The sequence below is a fragment of the Buteo buteo genome, chromosome 16, assembly GCF_964188355.1.
Source record: "Buteo buteo chromosome 16, bButBut1.hap1.1, whole genome shotgun sequence".
In the NCBI taxonomy this organism is placed as follows: Eukaryota; Metazoa; Chordata; class Aves; order Accipitriformes; family Accipitridae; genus Buteo; species Buteo buteo.
The window spans coordinates 13,418,683-13,444,993 of NC_134186.1; the positions used below are offsets into that span (position 1 = coordinate 13,418,683).

General features: G+C 56.1%; 1 protein-coding gene across 1 annotated transcript; it reads right to left on the bottom strand.

Moving 5' to 3' along the window:
• Positions 1 to 344: 344 nt before the first annotated feature.
• IGF2 (insulin like growth factor 2) lies at positions 345 to 17,711 on the bottom strand. Its single transcript, XM_075047909.1, has 4 exons — positions 17,003 to 17,711; positions 9,029 to 9,191; positions 1,686 to 1,852; positions 345 to 1,226 (listed from the first exon to the last, which is right to left on the bottom strand). The coding sequence occupies exons 1-4, from the start codon at positions 17,120 to 17,122 to the stop codon at positions 984 to 986; spliced, it is 693 nt and encodes a 230-aa protein (XP_074904010.1). The 5' UTR covers positions 17,123 to 17,711; the 3' UTR covers positions 345 to 983.
• Between the last annotated feature and the right edge of the window lie 8,600 nt (positions 17,712 to 26,311).

The window sequence follows — 26,311 nt, forward strand, 5'->3', positions numbered from 1 at the left end:
ATTACAATCCCTCTTCAGATACTACACAAAATGTCCCATAAAAATAGTGCTTTTTTTGCCAAAAAAGTTATATAATATATTATATATATAAATCAACTAAATCCGTGGCAAATGTGCAATGCAGACGCCTCCTCCATTTAAAGTGAGCATCAGCTCACTTTTTTCTTTTTTTTTCTTCTTTCTCCTTTCCTTTTTCTTCTCTCTTTCTCGCTTTCTCTCTCCTCTTCCTCTCTTTCTCACGTCATCGATGATTTCAAAAAGGTGCAAGTCGATTTGGAATCTTGTAATGAAGCACACACACAAAAATGCAGATGGGGGCTCCTTGGAACTTCTTCTCAGGTACATTTTTCTTTTAAAGGTGCAAAAGAAAGTTATAAAAATAAGCAAACCAAAAGAAAAAAAAAACAAAAAAGAAGAAGAAAGTGGGGTGGGAATGAGGCGAAAAAAATATATCCCTCAATATTTCTCCCCATTTCGTTTTATTTTTTTTCACTTTATTGTCAAGAAAGACACGGAATGGACTCTTCTTCTCGAGAAAAAAAAAAAAAAGATTAAGGAAAATTTTAACTTCATATCCTTTTTCCCTCTTGCTCTTTCTTTTGTCTTCTGGCGTTGGCACTGGGGATGTCACGCAGCGCCCGGCAGCAAAAAGTTCAAGTGCCAAACTGTCCCTTTGCAAGTACAGGCTTGGAAATACTGGGGGTGCGGGGGAACGAAACAGGCCTGGGAAACGCAACAACCCTCCCCCCCACCCCGAAAGGACGATGCCGCAGGAGCGGCGCTGCTCGCCGCCGCCGCCGCCGCCGCCGCCATCCCCTCCTTGCTGTGTCAGTTGTTTGGTTGGGGCCGGAGCGGCGTGAGGGTCCCCCGCCGCCCCGCTCCTCGGCTCGGCGGCCCCGGGGACGGAGGGGCTCGGGGGCCGGGGCTCGCCAGTCCTCCCGCCCTCCCCCGGGAGATCAAAAATCGAGACGGCTGCTCAGGGTTCATTTCTGGGGGCCAGCCGTTTCGGGGGAGGCTCGGGCCGCTGGGGGCCTCTGGCTGGGCAGGGAGATGAGGGGACGGTGCAGCGCCTTGGCTTCCTCGGCCGCTTGCAGCCCCTCCGCCTGCCACCGGTACTGGCGAGCCCGCAGGATGCCGGGCACCTCCCGCTGCAGCCGCTGGGAGCTCTTCTTCTGCCACACGTCGTACTTGGAGTACTTGGCATGCGAGGGCTTCTGGAAGCTCTCCTGCAAGGGGACGGGACAGCAACGTTAGCTTCGCCGCAAGCCTGCGCGCCCTCCGGACGGGGGTTCCCCTCTTTGAGCTCCGTCCGTCCCACGGAAACACTGCCCCGTCCCTGGAAACGTCCAAGGTCGGGTTGGACGGGGCTCTGAGCAACCTCATCTAGTGGAAGATGTCCCTGTTCGCTGCAGGGCGGTTGGACTAAACGACCTTTAAAGGTCCTTTCCAACCCAAACTACTCTAAGATTCTACGACCCAGCCCACCTCTGGTCCCCCACCTCATTGAAAGCTGACTTTCTGCAGGGTATTTGGCATGAGTTGCCAGCAGCGGCCGTCTCTCGAAGGCCCTGCAGAACCAACAGACCTTGCAGCTGGGGTTTGTCCCCTCCCACCCACGGCCTTCCCGTCTTTCCTCTCGCTCTCTATTTCGGAGAAGGGCCGCCATCCCGGCGCAGCCCGCCTACCTTGCTGAGTGCCGGCAGGCCCGCCAGGGAGGTGGCGGAGAGGTCGCGCTCAGACTTGACGGACTTGGCGCAGTAGGTTTCCAGCAGAGCAAGGTCACAGCTCCGAAAGCAGCACTCCTCCACGATTCCCCGGTTGATCCGCCGGTTATTTCGTCCCACCGGTCTACCTGCAACAGCGAAGACCCAGGAGTTAACCACCAACCTGGACTGGTCCTCTCTCCACCTCCATGGCACGATCCCTTTGCAGGCACCCCTCCACCAGCCACCGGAGACCGGGGGATCCCACACGCTTCAAAAATAGCCGTGCTTCTCTCAAACCGGCCGACACGCACCCGCAAACTGGCCGAGTTTCACGTTAAGACTTTCCCAGACAAATGCTGTTGATGCTAACAGGTCTCCCCGCATGCGCGTGGCACTAATTAAAGACACTATATATGGTGGTGATTTATTCCCCTCCCATACCTCCGGCGTGGGCAGCCCTTTTGGGCGCAGTTAAAGCGAGGAAGCTCAAGCCCAGCCCGGCCACCAGCACTGCACCTATTACTGCGACAGTCTCCAATGTTGATCCTGACGAGCGAGTTTTATTAGAAAGAAGCAGCGCAGCGTTGTGGCTGCCAACCTTCCTCCATCGGGTCGATGCTCAGGCAGGTGAAGCGAACCAAGGTGGCTAAATTTTACCAGATGGGGCAGCTCTGAGACAGCTGCAGAAAGAATACAGGCTCCCGCACCCGCCAAGAATAGCCATTAAACTTTATCTTTTAATAAGGGTTCCTCTTCTGTTTCTGCCTGCAGAAGGATGCAAAAGCGCATGTCCAGTGCAGCAACAACCGAGCGCATTTCACATCACCACTTAACGACGGCCAAAGCGCTCCAGAGGAAAAGCTTACATCAGTTTTACTGCTTTTTCTCCCCCTCTTGAAATAAGAGGTGGGCAAATTTGAATTTCTGATGCAAAACAAATTTGCTTGGGAATTGCAACTTCCAAAACATACACCGGCCCAAAATGAAAGGATTTTCTCCGCACTTTTGCATGTGGCATGTTATGCGCTGGTGCTGTTGTGGGGTTTGCAGCCAGGGCTCTGCACGCTGCCATGAGCACCTCTTCCCAGTGCAAGGTGTTCTGAGGAAGGGGAGCAGAGCCCAGCATCAGTGGGACTTGCAATCAGGATCCAGTACCACATCCTGGCCAGAAGAATTTGGGCATGGGAAAAACTGAGAGCAAATGGTGGAAGCACGAAGACTAAGGCTGCTCACCATGCCGTGCCAAGCCCCCACCTCCCAGCTGGCCTGTGGGAACACACAAAATGGTCCACATTGGCCCCATGCATGACCTGTGATCCCCCTTCGCACTCCAGATGAAACAGGCGCTCAGGTATTTGGCCTTGGTGAAGATTTAAGGGCCCTGGTTTGTAAGGTGATGACCCATTTCCCCAGGGTGTGCCTTGCCTGGGTGCCCACCTAAAGTGCATCGGAACAAAGTGCAAAGCACAGGAGCTTTCTGTGCATGCAGTGCAAACCCACATGTGAAAAGCAGCCCCATATGTGTAATGCAAACATGCATGTGCAATGCAGCCTTGTGTGTGCAACACAGATATGCATGTGCAATGCAGCCCAGCATGTGCAATGCAGCCCCACGTGTGCAATGCAGACACGCAGGTGCAACGCAGACCTGCATATTCAACACAGCCCTGCATGCACAATGCAGCCCCATGTGTGCAATGCTGGCATGCAAAACCCTGAGACTGTGCCTTGCCGTGGGCTCTGCAATAGCAAAGGCCCTGGCAGCAGGGCACCCGCTCTCTGTTAAAATCAGCTGTTCCTCGCTCGGCAGGGAGCCCTCTGCTCCACGCTGGTGCATTGCTGCCGCGCTCGGAGGCCGTGAGAGCAAACACGGCATCGGGGTGCAGGGTGATGGGGCAGCTGACTCAAACAATGCAGCCCACCTTCAGGAGTCATTTCAAATGCTCCCTTTTCCATGTTCATCCCCCCCGCACCACCACCCTCCTTTTCTTTTTCCCTGGAAAAAATTCAGGCACAACCTTTAGCCAGCACTGCAGGAAGGTGAGAAGGACGGTTCCTTCTTGATAAAGGCTCAGCAAAGGGAGCACTGTCAGGAGTTTAATTTTCTCTCTATAAATGCTTGTGGCCAACAAGCACACTGGATTGGGCCTTCCCTTTAAAGGCAGGGCAGGCGCGTTGAGTGCCCGCAGCTATACGAGTGATGCTGGAGCAGGCGATCTGGGTGGCGATGCCCAAGGGAGACGGGGGAGAGGAGCCAGCTTGGGGCCAGGTGCATCTATTCTTCTATATGCCTGTGACGCCCAGCGAGGTCCATGGGAGACGTGCACTGTCCCTGACATCCCGCACCACATATGGCCCCTGCTCAGCACCTGTTGACCCCAGCGCCCAAACCTGCATGCGCAGCAGGTTGCTGAAGCATTAGGCTGCTCCAGAAAGGCATCCTGAGCACAAGCAGGAGAGTTTGGAAGGAAAAGAGAAAAAATTCAAGTCACCCCCTCTTGCTCGCACATCCCCAGAGGGCTGCATTCACACTCCCGCTGAACAGAAGGTTGCACAAGTGACAACATGCACAGTTCAGGGGGAAGTTAAGGTTTTGAAAGGTTACATGTCTCCTCTCGAAAACAGAAGTTGCCCGCTTGCAGCTATGTGTTTGTTTGGAAAGAAGAGGGGGGGGGAACAATAAGCAAAGCAGGACCATTTTCACTGCCTTGCCATCAAGGGCACTTTCTGGTACGGGAGCGCATGGGAAGGTCACAGCAGCACACGTTTGCAAACGCCCAGGTGTGGCATCGCCAGGGTGCGCTCCTGGCTGGGACCACCACGGCGGCACGGCCCCTGCCTCCCCGCTCGCTGCCCCTGCCCAGCCGGCGGGCACACGCGTGGCCCCCGGCCCCGACGCGCTACCCCTTCGCTCTTGCATAAAGCTGCTGCGTGCCGTTCCCCTTGCTGGCGCCGCTGCCAGCTCCACTGCGACGGTCCGATAGGGCACATTTCCCATTACATAATTGTCCGTAGGGATCTCGCCAAATGCCAATACAATCCTCTGCGGGAGAGTTACTTTGGGAAAAAAACCAGGCAAACATAACAAACAGGGATTTAGTCCCAGAAAGCACCTGGAGACAACAGCCCAGGGAAGAGACGCCAGGACATTGCTGGTTAACAGCAATATCGCTGCTGACCTGGATTGGGAAAAGCGTTTGTTCCATAACACGATTTACGCACGGACTAAAGGTTGAATTTCCTGGCTTTTGCCCATGGGTGGCATCTCACTTTACCGCCACTGCCAAACCCAGGGAGGGTTCTGCCGCTCCGTCCCTTGTCCGCAGGGAAGAGCAGCGCGGGCAGCCGGCTGCGGCACCGCCGGGGTGCACAAGCCACTTCCCATTGCACCGACGACCGCCTCCTCCCGAGGAAACGCACTTCCTCTCGGCCTTCGATGAACGGCTGCGCTTTCTTTTTCCCCAAATTGTGCTCCACCAAAACCTCCCACAGCTCTGCCGCGGGGTCGAGCCCGGTGATGCAAAGCCCAACGATGCAAAGCCTGGCGATGCAAAGCCCGGCGATGCGAATCCCAACGATGCAAAGCCCAATGACGCAAAGCCCTCCAGCTGCGTAGGGTTATTCCTGCCTGGCAGCGGCTATCCTGACAGGGAGAGCTGGGCATCCTGGCAGTGGTGCAAAGCCAAACCCACTCCCCAGAGAACCCGGAGACGGCGTACCTGCAGCTCAGCTATGCCTCCACGCCGGAGGCGGTGGCACCGCTGTGGCTGCGGGGGGACAGGAGGGACCCTTCCCGGGCATTGCCGCCCCACCGCTCCGGGCTCCCCACCCTCACCGGGGCCGGACGGATGCCGTGGGGAGGGGTGCGCGGTGCCGGTGCCACCCTGGCCGGGTCCCCTCTCCTCCGGTCAATCAGGCAGCAAGCCGAGTGGAAGGGGACTTTGGGTGTAAACAGTCCTCGCGCCCCTGTCGCAGGAATGTCGGGAGCAACAAGGGGGCCTTTGTGCGGCACCGGGCCCCGTCCCAGTGCCCCCGGCCTGGCCCTCCCCCACCCCGGCACCGCACTTTCCCCCCTGCTTTTTCCTAGTATTATTCGGAGGAGCGGCGGGTGCGCAAGAATGTGCCCCGTCAGCACAAGCGGCTGCAAAGAGCTAAATTCTTATCAGCTGTTGGAAAGGAGGAAACAGGAGCTGTTGTTTACAGAGAAGTCGGATGCCTCTCCCCCTGCAGCCCCTTCTCCCCTCCCTGCCAGCATTGCATGACAGCAACTTCGCGGCCCGGGCTTCCTCTCGACCTGCCCCGCTTTTTTCCCTCGGAGCTGCGCTCGGCATCCCTCTGCGGGCCATGCCGCCGGCCCCGGGGTGGGTGCCGGGGAGCAGGGAGACGGGGTCCCGACCCCGCCGCAGAACCACGCCGGGATGCCACCACCTTGCCAGCACCTGCGGGCCAGCCCCCAAAGCCTTAATAGTGGCGGAAGGGAGGAATCACGGCAGAGGCGGAGAGCAAAGCACGCACGGCTCCAGCTGCAGCTTGCCCAGGCCCCCCTGGGATGCAGCACAGGGCTGGTGCACGTCGCCAGGTCCACCCTGCGTCCCGTGGCCAGGTAGCCCCGGCGCTGCCGGCTCCTGCCCCTGTTGGTGCAGCTCTTTCGCAGCTCCAGCTCTCGGAAGCAGTTTCAACATGCTCAGCCCCAAGCACCTGCCAGCCACGACGCCTCCAAGGGCACCTGGGGGCTGGCACTCGCTCTCCGTGCCAGCGGAGAGACGGGCAGCCCTCCTCAGTCTAGGTTGCATATTTCCCTGTTGCCAGATGCCGGGGGGATGAAACACCATCGGTACGCTGCATCCCCTTGCATGGATGCAAAGAGCGCCGTATTTCAGAGCTAGCTTCGCTAGCTAAGTGGTCCCTTAAACGATGCTCTGCATTCTTACAAGTACTTAAATCACCACTGCAGCAGGAAACTGATAACAGATTTTCATACCATTTTTGTTTTTTTCCAAGATTACCAGTCGGATGCTTGCAACAAGCCCATCCAGCAAACGGGGCCCACGTGTGCCTGCGGGACAAGGCTGCCCAAGTCATTTACCTCCCATACGAATGACTGTGTTAGCGCAGGCTGCTCATCAGGTTGCACGTTCCATGCTGTGAAGCGCTCATGACAAACCCAGGCCTGGTTTTAAGATGTAAACCCGCAATAGTGCAACATAACGATACCCTATCGAGACTATACGGTGACAATAGTGTAGGGTTTAGGAATGAAGATGAATCTGGTCAGGAGAATTAATGACTTTATGAGACCAACTGATGGAGGCAGAGGGAAAAAATGAGGCGCGCTGGGGATGTCCAAACCCTTCATCAAGAACAGCCATCGCCCGAATGTCTTCAGCCCTGCACGGCAGAGGCTGGTCAGATGCTGAAGGGGTTAAAATATGGGACTGGGGGGACTTTGCTTCATCCCCGGCACCTGGGCTCTCCAGAAATATTTAAAAAGAAGAAGGGGGGACGAGAGAGGACAAAAAAAGCAAAAGCAAGAATCCCCTTGCAAGCACCAGGCTGGCCACTTGGCACCAAGCGACTTGTCTGCCTTCAAAAGTGTTTTTATTTTGGCCTGGGCTGCTGGGTTATTTGAGGTGAAAGGAGGTCAGTTTGTCCGTAAAACAAAAGCCCCATTCCCTTTCATCCCCAGAGAGGGGGAGGAGGGAAGAGAAACCATGGGAGGGAGACGGATGCTCCTCTATATATAGAGGGAGAGGAAGAGGTGCGAGAGCGGGAGAGGAGCTCGCCTCCTCACCACACCGGTAAGGCCAGCCCCGGACCCGCCGCTTCAGCCAAGCTCCGGCACGGGGCTCATTGGCGGAGGAAAGGTGGAAGGGGGAGACGAGAAGAGGAAGGGCAGCTGACGTGCAAACCCTCGCCACTCAGCTCAGCGAGAGGAAGGAAGCTCGCCCAGGGCGTCCCCAAAAGCACTGCCTGCCCGCAACACCCGGGGGGGCCTTGAAAACATCCTGCTGCTCAGCTGGGACAGGGCAGGGGGATCTCCCCCAGCCAGCTGCAAAGCCACCGGCAGCCCAACCGCCTGCCCAAAATTACACAGCTCGAACCCTGGCTGCTGCTGGATGGGGGGTCCCTGGGCCTCTCCCTGCCCAACCTCAGCAGGCAGCATCAGCCAACTCTGGGTTGACATCCAGGCTGGGAAGGGACATCCAGGTTGGGAAGAGACATCCAGAGTCGTCTCCTAACTCTGCAGCACCCTGTTCCCTGCACAAGCAGACTGGGATGAGAGGGAGGCTGGCTTTTGGCTCCACTGCTCCAAAAAACACCCTGTTACTTGGAAGTGACTTTTTAATTCCTTTTCCCAAGGCAGAGTCAAGACTGCCAAATGCACAGCACCATGTGCAGCTGGTATCTCCATCCTCTTCCTCCCCATTTGGTTTTGCATCTTTCCTGTAGTCAGTCACTCTGAGGTTCAGTCCTCGGTGGGCAGCAAGACACAGGGTCTTCCTCTCCCAAGCAGACCAGGGGACCGAAACACCAGAACAAGGCTTCGCTCTCAAGTTACCTTCCCCTATAGACTACCGAGCATCCATTGCTACCGGTTTCCTCCTCCTCCTCCTCCCCATTTACCAGCTAAGCCGTTGTACTGCTAACGCCAATGGTCCAGACCCCCAAAGCGTCCTGGCGGAAAGCCTGCTCCAGCCAACTGTCCTGAAGCCACCTGCACTCTGCGGACCACGGCGACGCTGCATTTTTTTGCACTAGCCACACTGCAGAAGGGCAAGACATCACTCTTTAGCAACAGGTTCACCAGCAGGTAGCCTGGAGGCCACGAATCGTATTTTGGGAGCAGCCTAGACGCCGCAGCTATACCCATGCAAAGCCTGCCCAGAAAAGAGCAGCGCTCAGCTCCCTGCCTGCTCTCAGGATGCAACACTTAGGCAGCAAGGTTTAAAGATAAGCCAGGGCCCAAGCTCAGCAGAGAGCTGGCTGCAGATATCCTCGTTATTTTAATGACTTGCCCACATCGCCAGTGAGCCAACCACCTACGGCTCCCCAGCGATATTTGACTTTTCCCAAGCATCAAACGCAGGACCCAGTTTCCCCATGGGACTAGACAGTCCCCAAAATCGGCGCGAGGTGGGTGCACGTCACCCTGGGCACATCGCTTTTCTCGCTCCTCTCCTCGCCCACCGCCAGGTACAAGGCAATCACGAAAAGCACCGGGCTGGGAAACCCCTCCTTTCCCTCCCAGCCCGGCTCCGCCGAAGCAAGGCGTGGGGTGGGCGCAGCATCCTGCCCGCTGCCGGCAGCTGCCCGCCACTTACTGAAGTAGAAGCCCCTGTCCCCACAGACGAACTGCAGCGTGTCCACCAGTTCCCCGCCGCAGAGGGTCTCCGCCGTGCCGTACGCCGCAGCCGAATCCAGCGCGTAGGCCAGGAAAGCCAGCAGCAGCAGCAGCATCCGCCTCGCCGCACACATCCTCTGCACCTGGGGACAGAGGCAGAGTGTTAACAAGGTGCAAGAGACCCCTTCTGCCACCTCCCCCAGGCAATGCGCCCTCCCCTCCCCAGCACGCCTGGGGTTTGACGCCCGGACATGTCAGGATGCTGCAGGGAAGGACCAGCAGCGCTGAGCCAGCCGCTGGTGTGAGGCTGGCTCCCTGCACTCGCCCCACCGGTCAGCCGCTGCGGTCAGACAAGGTTTGCATTGAAGCAGTTTTTCCATTGGAAAATCCCACTTCAGCCTACCTCTGAAAGGCTTTTATTCCCCCTGCTCTTTCAACAGCGTGATTTTTTTATTTTTCCCTGCTTTTACGTGGGAAATCATTCAAATGATTATTGGGAGGTGGGGGTTTTTTTTTAATTTCTGATGACAGGTTTTCATGCCCTACCCGGACGCATGTTCCCCCAAAGCAGAAACAAATGAAGTTTCAACCTGTCCTAGAGCTGCTTTTGAGGAAAGCTGGGTTTTGCCGGGGCGCAGCAGCCTTCACCCCGGGCATGCGAGAGACTCGCACGGCCGAGGTTCGGGCAATCGAGAGGCTGATTGCACAAGCTGTGTTTGCTGATGAGAGCCGGGACCGAGAAGACATCCCTCAGGAGCACAGCGGTCCCATGGGAAACACGCCTGAGGCATCACCAAGGAGGGCCAAGGGGGTATCAGCCGGTGCGGAGGATTAACAAAGAAACTCCCTGGATATTTGCTAACTAACCCAAAGATTTCCCCTGACTCTGCTCCAGCAAACAGCTTTACCTCCGTGTCAGCTTCTGCAGTTGTAAAGCGAGGGTGCCATTGCCTCACTGGATGAGGCAGAACCCATGGATGGGTCAAGGCATTATAGTCACTCATCATTGTATATATACAACCAAATAATGATGGTGGCCGGACAGGTCAGCTCAAAATGAAGAGGGGAAGTGTGGCAAAATAGCAGCTGGCGTGGGGCAATGCTAAATCTCAAACGGAGCATCCCCTCTCCCTGCTAATGCTCAGCCAAGATGCTGGGTTTCACATCCAGCCTTCATCACCATAGCATCTGAGCAACCCGAGAATAATACCAGTTAATGAATATTACCTCACCCCCCCGGGATGCTCAGAGATGGAGCCGAAGCCCAGGATAGATTAAATGACTCGCCCAAGGTCACGGGGGAAGTCTGCAGCGCAGCCAGGAAATTAGCCCAGCTCCCCCGAGGCCCCGCTACGGTCCTGCCAGCAATAAAGCCACCCTTGCTACCAACTTTTTACTAGCACATAGCTCAAATTGTCGCTGCTAGAAATGCACCATGCTTACAAGTCACGAGCTCTTCTGAGCAGCGGGAGGACGGGGATCAGCAGCAAGAAAAGCCAAAACGGAGGCTGCAAGGTCTGGGTGGGCTGAGGGGGGCGTCCCCCGCCGGCATGAGCTTTGATACCCATTGTATTGCTCAGCCCGTGCTGGCAGAGACCAGCAAGGCTGGCAAAACCCCTTCAGGGCTCTGGACAAGAGAGGCAGCAGCCCTGGGAACAAACTGGGCTCAAACCAGCAAGTGATGGGACCAGGACTGGCTTTTCCAGTAGCACCGGTCCCTTCGGCACACTGGGGGGGCTTTGGTCTGTATTATGCTAGGAGCAGAGGGATGGCACCGGACTGTGATTGCACCGTGCTGCCAAGCTGCAGTGTTTTGCTACCAATACCTTTTCACCTTGATTTTTTTGTCAAATGGCCAACGGGTGTTTACTGGGCCTCCCCAGCATGACCGCAGCATCACCTTCGCTGCTGAAGTCATGTCCCTGGTGCAACAGCATCGGCAGCCAGATCTCCAATTGACAAGAGACCGATGATCCTACTCCCTTTCCTCTCCCCCCGCCCCCCTTTTTCCTCTTTTTTTTACACCCAGCTCCTGATTGCTGGTGTCCCCAGGGCACAGGTAAGCACCAGCAGCTCATTGCTGGGGCAGCAGATGTGTGCCAGCCAGTGCCGCCGTCAAAGCCGCTGACGTGGGACTTCAGGACACCCAAATAATCCCCCCTCCCCAGGTAGGCTCATGCTGGCTGCGAGCACTGTGGCTAGCAAGCAGGCTGCCTGCCAGCCTCCCCAACCCAAAGCCAGCCCCCCAGAAGGGGCTTGCTTGGTGGCAGGGGTGACAAACACAGTTTTTCCTCCACATTCAGTCTAAAGAAAGGGGTGAGATGCTCTGAAGCAAGGGGAGAGCAAGGTTTTGTCGGCGGGGTGATATCTGACGCTGGGGAGACTTGATACCTTCTGTGGAAAAAACCTTGTGCTCCTCGGAAAATACCCGCTCCTGCGCAACCCCGCACCACAAGCACAAGGCGGCCCCTGGCAGCCTTCCCTGCCACCGCTGCGAGCTCTTTTAGGGTGTCCATGCACCCCGTAACTGCGGCCAGGAAGCTCCCCTGAAGCCACGATGACAGGAACTTCCCCGATGCTGTCACCCAGAGCCGGGCTAACGTGGAGGTGTACGATGCGATGAAGTCCCCCTTTGCCCACGCATCAACCGCCAGCACTTCCCACCTCTGTCACCTTGGCGTCTCCCCGCTCCCTCCGGCAGCCATGTAACGAGAAACCAGGCGGCAAAGGAAAAAGCATCTTTATATACTACCCGGTGCTGCAGTTTGTCTCCAGCTTGATGGAGCCGCAAGCCAACCCAACCCCGTAAGCCCTTCCCTCTTGCTTTGGCCCTACTGACCCTGCAGAGGAAAAGTCCCCAGGCTTCACCCAAAGGCTAGACAGACTCACAGGGTGCCATCACCGGCTGCGCGCATCCCAGTGACCTTTCAATCGATCGATCCTTTCCCCCTCCTGCTCCTCCTTAGCAGGGATGGGCAGCACCCACGCAGAAGACCTCGCAGCTACCCCGTCGCGGCTGCCAGAGCAGGTGCTGCTCCCCAAAATGGGGCAGCACGGCACGGCTGGGTGCCCGCAGCCCACGACCCAGTACAAGCACCATGCCGGCTGCACAGGTTGCACGTGGCTTCAGGTGTCATGGCCAAATCCTGCTCAGCACTGTGAGCCGAAGTCGTGTGAACCTCTCTAAGCCTTCATTCTCCACTGGAAATGTGGGACAGCACTGCTTTCGGTTTCTAGTGCAAGCATTAGGACAGGGACAGCCCCCTCAGCTGTGGGACAGGAGTACATTCACACCAACAGCTGGTAAAACCTTCAGGTTTTATTAGAAAGCCTTTCTTGTGTGAGATACAACAGGAGTAAGGCAGCGAGAGGCAAGTGGGGCACCTTCCTAAAGGACAAGGTCCCGTCTCCACTAGGAGAGAAGCTACGCCCACCAAAGTTTCATTCTTGCCAAAGCGTGTTGAATCAGCCATGCCAGCTGCCATTCCCCCTCATGTGCCCACAGAGAGCTCAAATGCTTCCGGATGGGGTTTTAACCAGGGGCCATGGGAACAGCAGGGTGAGACAAGCCGGGTGCCCAACAACCTGAGCACCAAATTCCTCCTTAACAAGGGCTCGGACTCCATGCGGTGTGCAAGAGGGTGATGCAAGAGGAACTTCTTAGTTGCAGAGGTGCCCTGGACCGTCCTGGGAATTGCACCTGAAGCTCCTCTGGATAACCTGCATCTGAGCAGCCTTCTCAGTGCCGGAGAGGCTCAGACAAGCCATCAGAGCATGCTGCTGGCCTCTCCTTGCCCGGAAAGAGTCTGCTTTGCTCTCCATCCTTCATGTCCCTCTCTGGCCTTCCCTCACATCCCCAGGTCCCTGCGCTATGCTAGGCTGCCGCTGGAGCCAGCTCGGCCGCGAGCTGCTGCACGCGGGATCCTGCCGCTGCCTTGGGGCTCCTGCGTATTCGCCCCTGGCAGCACCCGCTGCTGCACCCATGGCCGGGGACCCCCGAACACTTCTTGGCAGCCCTCAGCCAGCCGTGAGACACCAAGGGAAAGGGTCCTCTCGGAGCGGCTGCGGCGTGCCGGGAGTGAGACCGAGGGCAGGTCTGCAGCGGAGCCACCCTCCCGCCCGAGGCCGTTAAAGGAATTTTTCAGGATTTGCTGCAGAATCAGCTGGATCGGCGATTTCTGTCCAGCTGCTAGGGAGTCGGGGGCCAAGAGGCCACAATGCGCTAAAAGGCCCAGTTGCCAAATCTCGGAGGACAGCTCAGGCATCCCTTGCATCCAGGCTTGTGCTGAGCCAACCAAACCACGGTGCCTCTCTTGGGCAACAAACAGCTCCCCAAAAACGGAGACTAAACCTCCTGTCTGACCTAATTCCTTCTTCAGTCTGGCCTTCATTACAATTTAATATGAACAGAAAAATGTAGGAGGGAATTGACAGATGGCCCAGTCTGCAAAATTTGGATTTGGACAGCAAAAAGAAAAAAAAAAAAACAACAAAACTAGCTTCTTTGTGGAGCAGTGCAGCATTTAAAAGGGAGCACAGCAAAAAGTCGTCAGCCCAAACCCAGCGGTGTCTGCAGGGGGGGAAAACCCCAGTTTGCACATCCCAGCCTCCATCACCCTCTGCCCCTCCAAAAAAAAGCGGGCAGACTGATGTGCTACTGATGATTGCCTGCGAGAGATGCTGAGCATCCATCCTCTCGGTGGGCAGCCCCACGAGAGCGGGGAGCTGACCTGGTTTTGAGCGTGGCTTTCCCGAAGGGGCAGGACACGGGCACGCGCCAAGCGAATGCCGCCCCTGCCCACGGGCAACCTCGCGCAGGGGGCCGAGCCACGACGCCCAGAGGTGCCAAGTAGCAAAGGGCTAGCGGAGGCCGGTGGGGAGAGGCAGGTGCCTTGGCAGCCGAAAACCACCCAGGGGCTGCATCTTGGGCAGAGGCAAGGGGGTGAGGTGCCCAGCAGTACCCGAAGGGAGAGGAGCCACCACGTGCTGTGCTGCAGGAAGAGCCTCCCTTTTCATCTAGACGAGAAAGGAGGAGATTTCCAACGCACAGCTTGGAAGAAGCAAGCTTGGAAACACAGAACTTTCGACCATCGAGCTGTCAGGCGAATAAAACTGACCCAGGACCAGGAGTTTTGCTGTTTAGCTCAGGGTTGAAAAAAATAAAAAACCTCATGATTCTTGGCACCTGGCTCGCATGACATTCATATGGCTGAGGTTGGCAATGCTGCTGCTATTTTTAGCCCTCACTTTTTTGTCTTCGCTGCTCGTCCCCATCAGCAGCCCACTCCAGCCCATGCCGGGGGTCACCTTTCCGCCCGCAAGCGGGGAGAGACACCTGCCTCCTCTGCCTGCGGGACAGGGGCCAGGGCAGGCAGGGGAGCACTGCCCGCACCCTGCGTCTATACGTGCCGCCGCAAGAACTACCATAGCTGTGGAAAAATCAAGCTGAAAAAGGTGAATGGGGTATTCAGTACCATTTACTCACCCCACTGGGGAGTAAGAGCGTATTGCACAAATTTTGGTATGCAGCCCAGAAACATTTGATTTATTGCATAAAAAAAAGGAAATGCAATCTTGCTTAACTCTTCTAAAGACAGCTGGCAGGACCCAGGGAAGGGATTTAAGTCCATTTTAGTAGCCTCACTTAACTCCTTTCTTTATTGTTCCTCTCTCCTTTCTGCATTCCCGTCCAAAACCTGGAGTATATCAGGGAAAGTTAACAGCAAGTTAAGCTGTTAAATCAGAAATTGTGGTGACTGGAGTCTACTGGCAAGTGATATTCCCACAACACGTTGAACTTGCTTTATGTCTTGGCAGAGCGGCTTTAACCCTTTCAGAGCTGGGCTGCAACCCCAAGGCAGATTCCTCCCCCCCACCTGGAGCCCCCCACCTCTCCTGACCCCTCGCACAAAAATATCGAGGAGGCCGGTACCTCTTTGCCCCATTAAGACATACAGCAGCCTTTAAAAGCAAAGACAATCCAAAGAAGGATCGGAGAGGTCAGTCCCAGGACACGAGCGGGGAGAGGGTGGGCCGCTTACAGTGCTCGTATGCACTGCTGGAAACACACCAAATCCTCGGTCCCTCTAAAAATAAGACCTCACCTGCTGTGTTTGCTTTATTTAAAAAAAGAAAAGTACAGAAATGCTTTTCTCTGGTGCTCCATGAGGCAAGCTGGGCTCACGCCGAAGCCTATAGGAATCAATGGGAAGACATGCACTGACACCTCCGGGTTGCCTGGTCAAAGCAGCAGCCCTCCAGCTGGGCTGCAAAAGGATCACCTGTCAGAAAAAGCGCTGGGACACACACGCAGACACATTTTGGCTCTCAAATTTCATGCGGCGGTGGGAGGGGACCCGCGGTGTCAAATCTTTTATCCCTTAATGAATTTTCACAGGAGCCGGGATAGCCCCTTTGAAAGGCTGAGTAAACTTGTGTGGGTGTCGACAACATGGAGCAAGATTTACAGCTCTGACCCATTCACCCCCACTGAAATTGTCAAGCTGGGTCCAAAACAGCTCAGTGAAGCTCAAATCAGAAGTGTCAGTCAGTTTTATTCCTCCAGATGTCCTAAGCACAAAGTCACCCTCAAAAAACCCCACGACCCAGGCTCCTCAACTCCACTCTAAATCGAGGCGAGAGGAGGAATAAAAATCCCAACACGCTGAACCCTGCGAAGTAAGAACCGCACGCACACACACGCACAGACACACACACAACCTGACAACAAATAAACCCAAAGAAAACCAGGCCTTGGCCTCCCAAGCACGTCCCGGCATTTGGAAGAAAACTACAGACTTTGTATAGGAAGCCTCGACTCAAGGGTTGAAAGCAGCGGTTCTCCCGAGGTGTCTATTTAAAACCACCCACACAAACCTTGTTTTTACACTTGATTGCTCGCCGCCGCCTGAGCGAGCCCTGGCGTATCAGAAACCCTGCTAAAGTACCACTGGCTTGAGGCGAGGCAGCCACATCTGCTGGTACAGTTACGCTAAATCCGAGTTTCCTCATGTGCCCCAATTCCCTACTGCTCAACAGAGTGCTAAAACCTTTCCAAGTTGCGCTCTTAAAACAATTACTGTAGGGAAAAGCAATCGGGAAGGAAGAAGAAGAAGGAAAAAAAATAAAAAAAATCACACAAAGTCGAAGGCTGCATGCCAACCATTAACTCTCACTCCATTTTGGCTTCGCTTTCTTGTTTTTCCTCTCTGTATTTTTATCCCTCCGAGACCCGACGCACCGCAGTGTTTTGCAGAAGAGAGTTTAATAACCTCCCCGGTCCCCGAAGCCGGAGAACTGCCCGTCCCTTCCCCTCGCCGCCCCGCTACCAGCCTCTCCCCGCGCCCCGCCGCCGACACGACCCCGCCGGCGGGGGGAGCGCCGGGGGCCGCGCAGCCCCGCCTGACCTCGCGTAGCCCCGGCCCGGCCCCCGCACGGCCGCGCTGCCGCCGGCCGGGCCCCGCACGCCCCTCCGCGGCTCCCCACGCGGGACCGCCCCCGCGCCCCAGCGCCGGCTCCCCGCCGCCTCCCGGCCGCGCAAAAGGCGCGCAGACCGCGCGCAAGCGGTCCCGCCGCCAGCATCCCCCCCCACGGCCCCCCGCGAGGTGCGGGGCGGGAGCGGGGGGGGGGGGGCGCGCAGGCAGCCGGCGGGCCGTCCCCGCCGCCGGGACGCGGGACGGCCCCCCCCGCCCCCCGGGGATCCCCCACGCACCCCAGGGCGGCGGGCCGCCCCGCCGGTCCGCGGCTGGGCCGGCTCTCGGGGTCCCTCTAGCGACACGCGTGGGGACGGGCGGGCAGCGGGGCCGGCGCGGCGCGGCGCGGCTCGGCTCGGCATGGCACGGCGCGGCATGGCACGGCTCTACCCGGCGCGGCGCGGCGCGGGGCGGGGGGGGCCCTCCGGCCGCTGCCCGCGGAGGGGCGGCGCGGAGCGGCGCGGAGCGGCGCGGGCGCTTACCTTGGCGCTGCCGCTGCTACTCTCAACTTCTGGCGGCGGCGGCGGCGGCGGCGGCGGCGGGCCGGGGAGGAAGGCAGGCTGCCGGCAGCGCTCATCCGTGTGTGCCCCGGCGCTTGACATGCTGCTCTCCTGCCCTGGCAGCGATCGCGGCTTTGGCTCGCCTTCCCCGCGCCCTGGCTCGCTCTCCTCGCCTTGCCTTTTCGGTATGTCAAGTCCCTGCTCGATTTTGTCTGAAGGATGTTATTTTGTTACGATCAGGTATTTTGTTAGTCTAGAGAGCGAGCGAGCGCTTTCCTTTGCTGCTTTTTTTTCCCTTTTTTTTCTTTCCTTTTTTTTCTTTTCTGGTCGTCGTCCCCCCCCCCCCTTTTTTTTTTTTTCCTTCTCTTTCTCTCCTCCTGCTTTGGCTGCCCCTTGGGTGGCTCTCACTTTTGTGTTTACTGACTGCGTCCCCCTGGCCGGGGCGGAGGGGCCGGCTGCCTGACTGCCCGCTGCTCCCGGCTGGCTGCCCCACGAGCGAGGAGACAGGCAGGGCGCTCCGGCTGCCCCCCTTTTATACCCCCCCAATGGGCATGCTCTGACTTCCCCAGCGAGCACCAGCCCGGCCACGCAGCCAATAATGTTGCAGAGCGGTCTAACCCCCTCTCTTCCCTCCCTCCCTTCCTTTCTTCCCTCCTTCTCCCTCGTAACCCTCCGGAGTCCAGCTCGGGGAGGGAAGAGGGGACAGAAAGTTTCTGCCGCACGGTTCCTTCGCGGGCTGCTCCCGGGTGGGGGCTTTGACCCACCCCGGCCTGCCCCGGGGGGGGGGGGGGGCAAAGGGGGGCTGCGCGCATCCCCCCCCCCCGCAGGTGAGGGGAGGAGGTGGGGCCCACGCCCCGAGCCCCTGCCCAAAATGCTGGGGGGGCACCCCCTGAGCGCCTCTCGCTGCCGGATGGCGAGCCCCAAGCCCTGGGGGGGGGGGGAGCGGGAGCAGCGGGAGATTGCGCCGCCCGCCCCGCTTTCGGGGCTCTCTCTAGGTGTGCCCGGGGCACAGGTGTCCGTGCCGGCCGCCTTACCCCGCTCTGGCCCCCAAACTGCTCCGCAGGGCTCCCCGACAAAGGCACGGGCGTTCCAGGAGCGCCGGCCGCACGGCCCCCCGGTGGGGACCCCGCGGTCTCCCGCTTGCCCTGTCCCCACGTTAGGTGCCCCGGGGCGGGCGGGCGAGCCCCCTCCTCAGCAGAATCGAGCCCCCGCGTCCACCCGGGCACGTCCGTGCGGACAACATGGACGCTCCCCCTCCGCAGGGCAGCGGCACTGGGGTTTTGCACCCCGCAGAGCACCTTCCTGGAGCGGTTCCTGCTCGCCAGGTCGCCTCTGCTTCCCACGGGCTCCTGCAAGCGAGCACGGCTGCCTTTAAGCCAAAGGGAGTTTTTCCCAGGCTTCGCCGTGCGTGTACAGCAGCGCGCAGGCTGAACGCGCTCCCGCTGCCCTGCCAGTGCTGCATGGCAGTCGCGTTGTGCTGCATTGAGCAAAACTCGCCTTCTCCCAAAGAAAGACCTGCCCGCCAAGTCCGCCCCTCCGGGGAAGCGGCTGCCCCAGGGGAAGGGACCCCGCTGGCTCCCGGAGCCCCTTGCGGGGGCACGCAGCCCAAGTTGCGCTGCGGGCACGCACCCTCCTTGGAGCGGAGAGGAGCAGAGCCGCCTGAGAGCGGGCAGCAGGTTGGTCCGTCTCGGGCAGCGCTCGCCATAGGGAGTGGTGTGAAAGGGCAAGGATGCAGCAGCCCTCACCCCAGCACTCAGTAAAGCAAACTTTTTTTTTTTCTCTTTTTTTTTCAAGTTTGCACTTTTTTCTTTCAAGGATGGGGGGCTTGGTGCATCTCCGAACAGTTGGAATTGCCCTAAACATGCCCAAGAAAACGCGGGCAGGACTTGTCCTTTCTCTTTAGGCTTCAGACATCCTTCCCTCCCCTGCATCCTTCTGTTCTCTGAGCTGTCCTCTGGGCTGTCCTTCCCTGGGCTGCGTTGCTGCGTATCACACCCAGCAGACCTGGTGTCAGGGCTGCGGGCTTTGACAGAAACATTGGCACACCTGGGAGAGAGAGGTGATGCTGAGGAAGCGGTTCTGTGCACACCAGACTCAAACACGGGCAGCAAATCTCAGCACCTATGCTGATATTTATGCAGGTAAAGAAGTGGCCTGGCTGTCAAAGAGACTGAGTGTCTGCCAGCGTGTGTCAGGGCTCCAGACTTCTCCTAAAAAGAGGCATCTCCATTGGTGCTTACCTTGGGCTTTAGGAGTTTCTCCTAGAAGCCCGGGACTTGGTAAATCCCAATCGTGGGTCCCCGCAAACCGCTCAGCAGAGCCGGTCTCCTTAACAAAGAGCAACCACCTCTCCTCCCTGCAAAAGCAAAACCCCATCAAAGGAAAGGACCCAACCTTGGCAGGGGGGTAAGCAGGGCTGTAAGCTACTGTTAATAGCTGAAGGAGCCCAGCTCCCTTCCCTTCCCCCAGCTCACCACAAGGACCTCCTGAGAGTAGACAAAAGAAAGCTTGGAGGGTTAATCTCCCTGAGAAAAACAAGTGATTTTTCCAGTAAACAACTGCAATAGCAAACAATGGGGGTGAAAAATAGCGATCATAAAAAAGTCTGCTCGGAGGAAGAGGCGACCCAGTAAGAGAGGTGTCTCTCCGGCTGGGGGAAAAACAAGGCAGCAGTTTGGTGAAGCTTCAGCAGCAGCAGCAGCAGCAAAATAAACCCCACAAGTTGCCACTGGATCTACTTGTGTTTGTGCCTTTTGATCTTTTAATTGCTTCTTAGTTATCCTTCAGTGCAAATAAATAGTGCATTGTGTCAAGAAAGAGGAGGGGGGCGGGGAAGGGAAGAAAGAGACACAAAAGAAAGAGCTGTCACCCAGAAGAGAAAAGGAACAGGTTCTTTCCCCCCACCTTTAAAGGAGTGAACATATCTGTATTTGGGGCGGGGGGGAGAAGGGGATAGGATTAGAAATCAAAGCGAAATTGGAGAGAAGCACATTAAGCCTCGGGCATCCTTACAGTAGGAAGAAAAGAGGGAGGTGGTAAAGCCCTCTGGGAGTTTATTCAGTGAGTTATGAGAGGATCCACGAGTGTAATATTGTTAAAGGTCAGCCTAAACCTTATTTAAACTAGGGATGTGTGACCTCCGCCCTTCATTTAATACAGTCATAAGGAACATTACACTGCAGATAGCTGGAACAATAGCTGCCTCCACCCCAAACTCCAGCCCCTGGCATTGCCTGCAAGGAGGGCCTGCGAAGGAGAGCAGGAGGAGGACCAGCAACGCCAAGGACACAGCTAACCTGAGGATGGGGAGGCAGAAAGAGAGGGAGAGGAAAGCCTCTGGACCACAGCACTGGACCACCAAGGGGCTTGCAAAAACACAGCATCCCAGGAAGCATTTGGGTTTGAAAGTGGATGGGGCCGCAGCAAAGCGTCACCTGAAACCACTGGAAATGCAATAAAAATAGCCCACCGCCTCTTGCATTTGTCTGACCTCCGTGGTCATCGGTGCAGTTCGGGAGAGAAATCACAGTCGTGGGTTCCCGTTAAATTTGCAAGGAGCAAGACAGCGTTCGCAAAACAAAGCCGCAAAGCGGGACCTGAAATAAAAGCAACACCTGAAAGGTGCCCTGAAACGACCAGGGGATGCCCAGGGCTCAGAGAGAAAAACCTCTGCTACTGCAGCGGCTGTGGAAGCATCTGGGCAGACTGCAAAATCCCCTGACGGCGCTGCCCATCTGAGCTGATCAAAGCGGCTCGTGGGTGGCCACCAACACGTGGCAATGGGCCGGAAAGCTTTCCAGGGAAAGGGGGAAGAACAGGAAAGCTTGGGCCAGCCTGGACCTTGCAGGCAGGGATGTGAGCTTCAGCAAAGGCAGAGGAATGTAAATAGCTGCAGAAATGCAGTGGTCGTGGGCCAGGGTGAATGTTAGCAATGCTGCCGGGGAGCTAAGCCAAGCAGATACCTTCAGGGAAGGGGACATTTACATGACTTTTCCCTTCCTCTCCATCTATAATCCACAGAGAGGAGAGGTCACCTAATCCCAGCCCAATCAAGACACCCTGTGATGCTCCTTTGGCTTATTTCACAATTATTCCACAAATGACAAGGTGAGCAGAATGGAGATTTGAGGTGCATGGTTCAGGTGCTGTGCCTACAGCATTACAAAGGTACCCCGGTTTCTAAGGCACCTTACATTCTCATATGTCAACAGTGAGGACAACCAGGAGAAATCAGACTGCTTTACTGACATGCCCAACGGTTCTGGGCACCGCAGATTGAGATGTCCAAGATGAGATAAAAGGAGGCTGAGGGTGGGCCATGGGTTTGGGTCTCCTGTCACTGAAGACTAGGAGAAGAAGTCATCCTTAGCAAGAAAGGAGAGTGATTAGCCAGAGTCCTATACACAGCTGTTTAATGGCAGAGGAATAATCATACTTGGTCCAGAGGGTTTTTCGGTGGCTTTAAGAAAGTGATACCTTTTGTTTTGTACAACGCAGGAACCTGGCAATAACACTGTGTCCTTGCATGCTGCTAAAATATATTGATCCTGGGGCACACTAAACTGTTGGAACAGGAGAGATTCATTGGCGAAAGGGGATGTGATATATGGAAGGTCCCTGCGTGAAATTGAAGTCAAAGAACTAAGAGTAGGAGAAATAATTCACCTGGGGCCCCTGGTCAACAAGGAGCAAACAAGAGCAGAGGCTGGGCAGCTCTGTTCAGGGCTCCTGGCACCCCTGGGTGGCAATAGTATTTCAGGGCCATGCTCCCAGCCCAGAGGGTTTCTGCTGCAGGGTTGTTATATGGGCAGGGGAAAAGTGGGGCTGCCCTTAGGCATCAGCAGAGGATGTTTTTTTGGCATGTTCAGAATGAAAGAGGGACTCTTGTAGCAACTCCTGCCCAGGTCTGCCAATGCCTTGGAGCACTCGTTGGACTTAGGTGTTCAGGAGGGGTGTTGGCAGATGCATCTGGAGGACCTGGAGGGTGTTGAGCATAGCAAAAAATGAAGTTATTCCAAGGTAAGTTATTGCACTGTGCCAGAGTATTTTGTGACAACAGTAAAAGGCACAAGTGTTTTCACCCCTGTTTATATGGAGGACAAACTATGCAATTTTTGTGGGCTGGACAGACTTGGTATTCCTGTAGCGTCTTTTAAAATACAATGTCCCCAGCGATTAGAGAAAAACTCCAGCCTGAGCAGCCTCGCTCGGCTCAAGAGGCTGTGGGAAGGAGGATGTGGGATGGGGAGGTGTCATGGTGGCCAAGTGGAAGCTAGGAACTGAAAAAGCACAAATGACGTTCAGCAAGTGAAACTCGGTGGGTCTGCTTGTTGGGATGCCATCTGCAGAATGGCCCAAAAGAAGGAGGCCAAAGGGTCCCAGGGTCTGATGTTCCCAGAAAGGGAGAGAAGTGTCTCCTTTCTCCTCATCATCTGTGGAACAGCAAACATCTCCTGGTCATCCCTGACTGCCAAAGTGGACTCCAACTCAGCTAACAGCTTCCCAAAAGGGATTTCCGAGAAGGATGGAATAGGGTAGATAAGGAGAAATGCCCATCCTCTCCCCAGCTTCTTTTCATTGCAGAGGGAGCCTGGAAAGCTCCAAGTTTTGTCTGATTATTTGTGTCAAAAATGTGCAACAAATACAGTAGCAGAGAAGAAAGATGGGTCTGTGCCTATATTAACAGCTAAGCACATCACCATTTCCTGTTTTCCTTATTTATTTCTTTTTAAAACATGTCCATGAAAATACTCACTGGAATGTCATGGGGAAGAAGAGGTCCAAGTTCATTTAAGGACCCATAAAAGCTCCAGCAGGTACAATTAGTTCTTCCACGCACCAGGGAGTGAAGTTGGCTCTTCGTAGCATTGTGCAAATATGGATCTGTCTATGGAGCAATCTCTGAGTCAAAACTGCTCGTGAATGAAACGTGTTGTGGGGGGCAGTGGGCAACCCTTTGGACTAGAAGCTCTTGGGGGTGAAGACTGCTCCCCATAGCTGTGTCCCTGCAGGGATGGCCTGATGAGGATGCTCTGGGAAGGCAGTGCTAGTAGTGGGCATCCTTGTGTCCCCCGGGGAGATGCTGAGCAGCGGAAAGGGGGGCTGCAGGGATGCCACCTGCCTCCGAGCAGGAGCACGCTGTGCCGCAGAAGGGTGTCGGTGTCTCACCGCTCCCTGCATTGGCACCCTCTACACACCGTGCTTCACTCTGCTCTCACTTCGAAAACTCAGGGTTCACCCTCAAAAATGTTTCATCCTGCTCCTGGGGGCATCAGTATGAACTGGTTAGTCTGGCTGCGTGCAGCTGGATTCAGGGGTGAAAGCAGGCGAGCTCTTAATAAATTCTTCTTCCTCAAAAGAAGAGGCACAGCAGTTGTTGCTGAGGTCCTCTCTGGCAGCTTCAACAAAGCAGCCATCGCTGAGCGGCCGGTGGCGATGCCTGCCATGGGCTGTGCCAGAGGTGATTGCAGTCCTTGCACTGATTTTTCCCTCCGTGCAGCTTCTTGGAGAGCTTCCCCTTGGCCTCATTGTGCAGTCAGCTTGCTCAGCAAAGCTGCCCAGGTAAGCAGGGTGGTATTTCCAATCCTCTGCCATGTCCTCCGGCATTTGCTACTGATGCAGCTCACGTATTTCAGATGCACCTTTTAGAGGCTCATGCTTTGAGCACCCGTTCAATACTCCGCAGAAAATCAGACACAAGAGCCAGCTGGAAATATCACCCAGTGATGGGTTATTTTTCCAAGTGCCCAAGAGAGGCAATGGCACTGAGCACAGAGGGTGATGCATCTTAGGGAATATACGTGGGGCCCTTATTTGCCACGGAGAGGTGGAGTGGTGCAGATACGTCTCTGTTGTGTAATTAATGGCTTTGAAAAAAAAACCCCAAGCCTGTTGGCTAAGCCCGAATACCTCTGAGGGGTTCAGGAATCCCAGCTATGTATCTTTCAGGCGTTTCTTCCTCTGTTTTTTTTTTTTTTTCTTTTCGCATTGCTGATGTGCTTCAGCGCGGGTCTTTGTTTGCAGCTCTCATTGTCTTCGGGCAGAGGGTTGGGTGGCAGCATCTCCCGCAGGCCAGGCCTTCACCCCTTAGCAGGGACCCCCATCGCCGCCTGCTATTGCCAGCCCCCCAGCCCCAGTGGGGCCCACACCGTCACTCCTTCAGGCTGGGGGCTTTTTAGGCAGGATAAATGGGCTGCTGGGCCCAGCCACTGGTGCCCTTGGGTTTGAGCCGAGCAGCAAAGACCCCAGAGGAGGATGTGGGGCTGGGGTCCCACAGACAGGTGGTTGTGGATGTGGGGAGAAGGGTTGACATGGGGCTCACACAGGGCTCCTGCGCCCCGAGTGCAGCCTTCCTCCACCACTGCATTCGCACATCACCTTGGGCAAGTCACTTAACTTCCCCCTGGTTTGCATCCCCATCCATCAGCTTGGGGCAGGAATAAATCTGTCCCCTGTTGCCTCATTCCCTCAGGGGCTGGGATTTTCAATACCTACAGCTGGCAGCGGGCGTATGGGAGTTCGCAATAAGATCCCCACCACGTGCCCCCTCCCCTCCTTCCTATTCCTGAAGCAGGTGACACAGGGACACCCTGTGCCCACCTGTGCTGCCAGCTTCCCCTCCAGACCACGCTGCCCTTGCCGCTGGTGATGGACACCCACGGGGAGGTAGGACGTGTGGGCGATTTGTTTTCTCGCTTAAACAAAACACTCTCTCATAATCATAACGAAGGAGGGGAGGCACCAGCACTTGGCAAAGCAGCTTACACTAAGTGCACTTCACTAGAAATGTTTATACTCCACCGTTGAAAAATCCACCGAGCATGGCGATAGGATGGTGTGGCACTGGCAGAGCAGAGGCAGCTGAGCTGGGGATTGCCCCCCTAGCCAGGTCCCAGACAGGGTGGGCTTGGGGATGTCACCAGCTCGTCCTGGCAGGAGGCTCCCAGGGTCTCTCATGTGGGGACAGCAGGTGGAGGGATGGTGAAAAGGGCATGGGGACAGCTTTGGGCTTCCTGCGCACGGCTCCACCTGGGACCAAGCACCCTCCAAAACCTCATCTCTACTGTCTCCTCGTGGCCATTGGGGCTATTTTACCTTCAGGGACAGGTGTATAGGTTGGCATCTCCAAGTAGTATCGCGGGTAAATAGGTATAATGCAATCCCGTGTGTTTGAGGGGGAAGCTTTTTTATGGTACCGATTGTTCTCCAGAAAGGCTCTCATGGGAGAAGCAAGGGTTTTGTAGAGAACTCAGCGCTCCTGGAGCAGGAGATCTCACAGGGTAGGACCCTTGGGACTGCTAAGCTAATTACTAATTACTAGGAAGGTAACCCCCACCAGAAAAAATGCATGTAGCTTTTCAAAACAGCAGGTGGTATGCTTGCACAGCACGTGCAGGCGTGAGTGTGTGCGCACACGTGTATTTTTGTGCTGAGGGGGAAATGAGTACTTGGCTAAGTAGGTAGACCCAAATGGCAGGTGATTCAGATGCTACCCCCTATTTCTGTCACCACTTTGGTGATGCCACTTGAGTCCCTGTCTCTTTGTCAGCTGAAGATAACAGACTCCAAAAAGGCTCTCCATGAGCCCCAGTGCGAGCCCCGAAGTCAATACGCGAAGGGTTAACTGAATTCCCAAGGCAGGTGGGAGCACGAGTCAGACTGGGTGATATCGCAGACATGTTATTTGAAAAGCTAAGAAATTGTGGAATTCCTCACCTAATCCAACTTCCCCACAGTTTAAAGAAAACTGCAATGCAAGATATGGCTATGGCCAAGGGAGACCCCCCACGAACATTTCCCTGCATAATCCATATGTGGATATATGCACCGTCAGCCACCTCCCGTGGCGCTGGGCTTCTAACCCTCTGTGAGTTTGCTCCCAGTGAAGCTCGTGGGGTGCAGCCCCTCCAATCAACCCCCTAATGCCTTGACCCATACGAGCTGAAGGTGGCTCCTCCATCCCCGTGACACTGGTTGTGTGCAAGGCATGGCCCTCCCTCACCCTGCGGCAGACCCCCTGCCTTTATCTGAGCTGAGCGCAAGGACATGCTGCTCACGCCACGGTAGCCAGAGAATAGTTAAAAGACCTGCATGAACAAATGTTCGATGAGACAACACAAAAATTAGTGGAAATGATGCTCTTGACTTCAGCAGGCCTCAGTTTAGGGCATCCCTAGTTATGAGAGGTGGCTGTGGTGAGCCTCTGTAGCTACGCAAATACCTGGACATGATTAATGATTAGGAATTGTAATTACAGCAATGGAAATTGCATCCCTGGTTCAAATCTGCCTG

Bases quoted from the DNA above. Each gene is read 5' to 3' on its own strand.
- IGF2 (XM_075047909.1), bottom strand. From the start codon at position 17,122: ATGTCAAGCGCCGGGGCACACACGGATGAGCGCTGCCGGCAGCCTGCC. The intron at 1,853-9,028 runs GTAAGTGGCGGG...TCGCTGTTGCAG, and splicing joins GGACAGGGGCTTCTACTTCA to GTAGACCGGTGGGACGAAAT. The intron at 1,227-1,685 runs GTAGGCGGGCTG...GTCCCCTTGCAG, and splicing joins GCCTGCCGGCACTCAGCAAG to GAGAGCTTCCAGAAGCCCTC.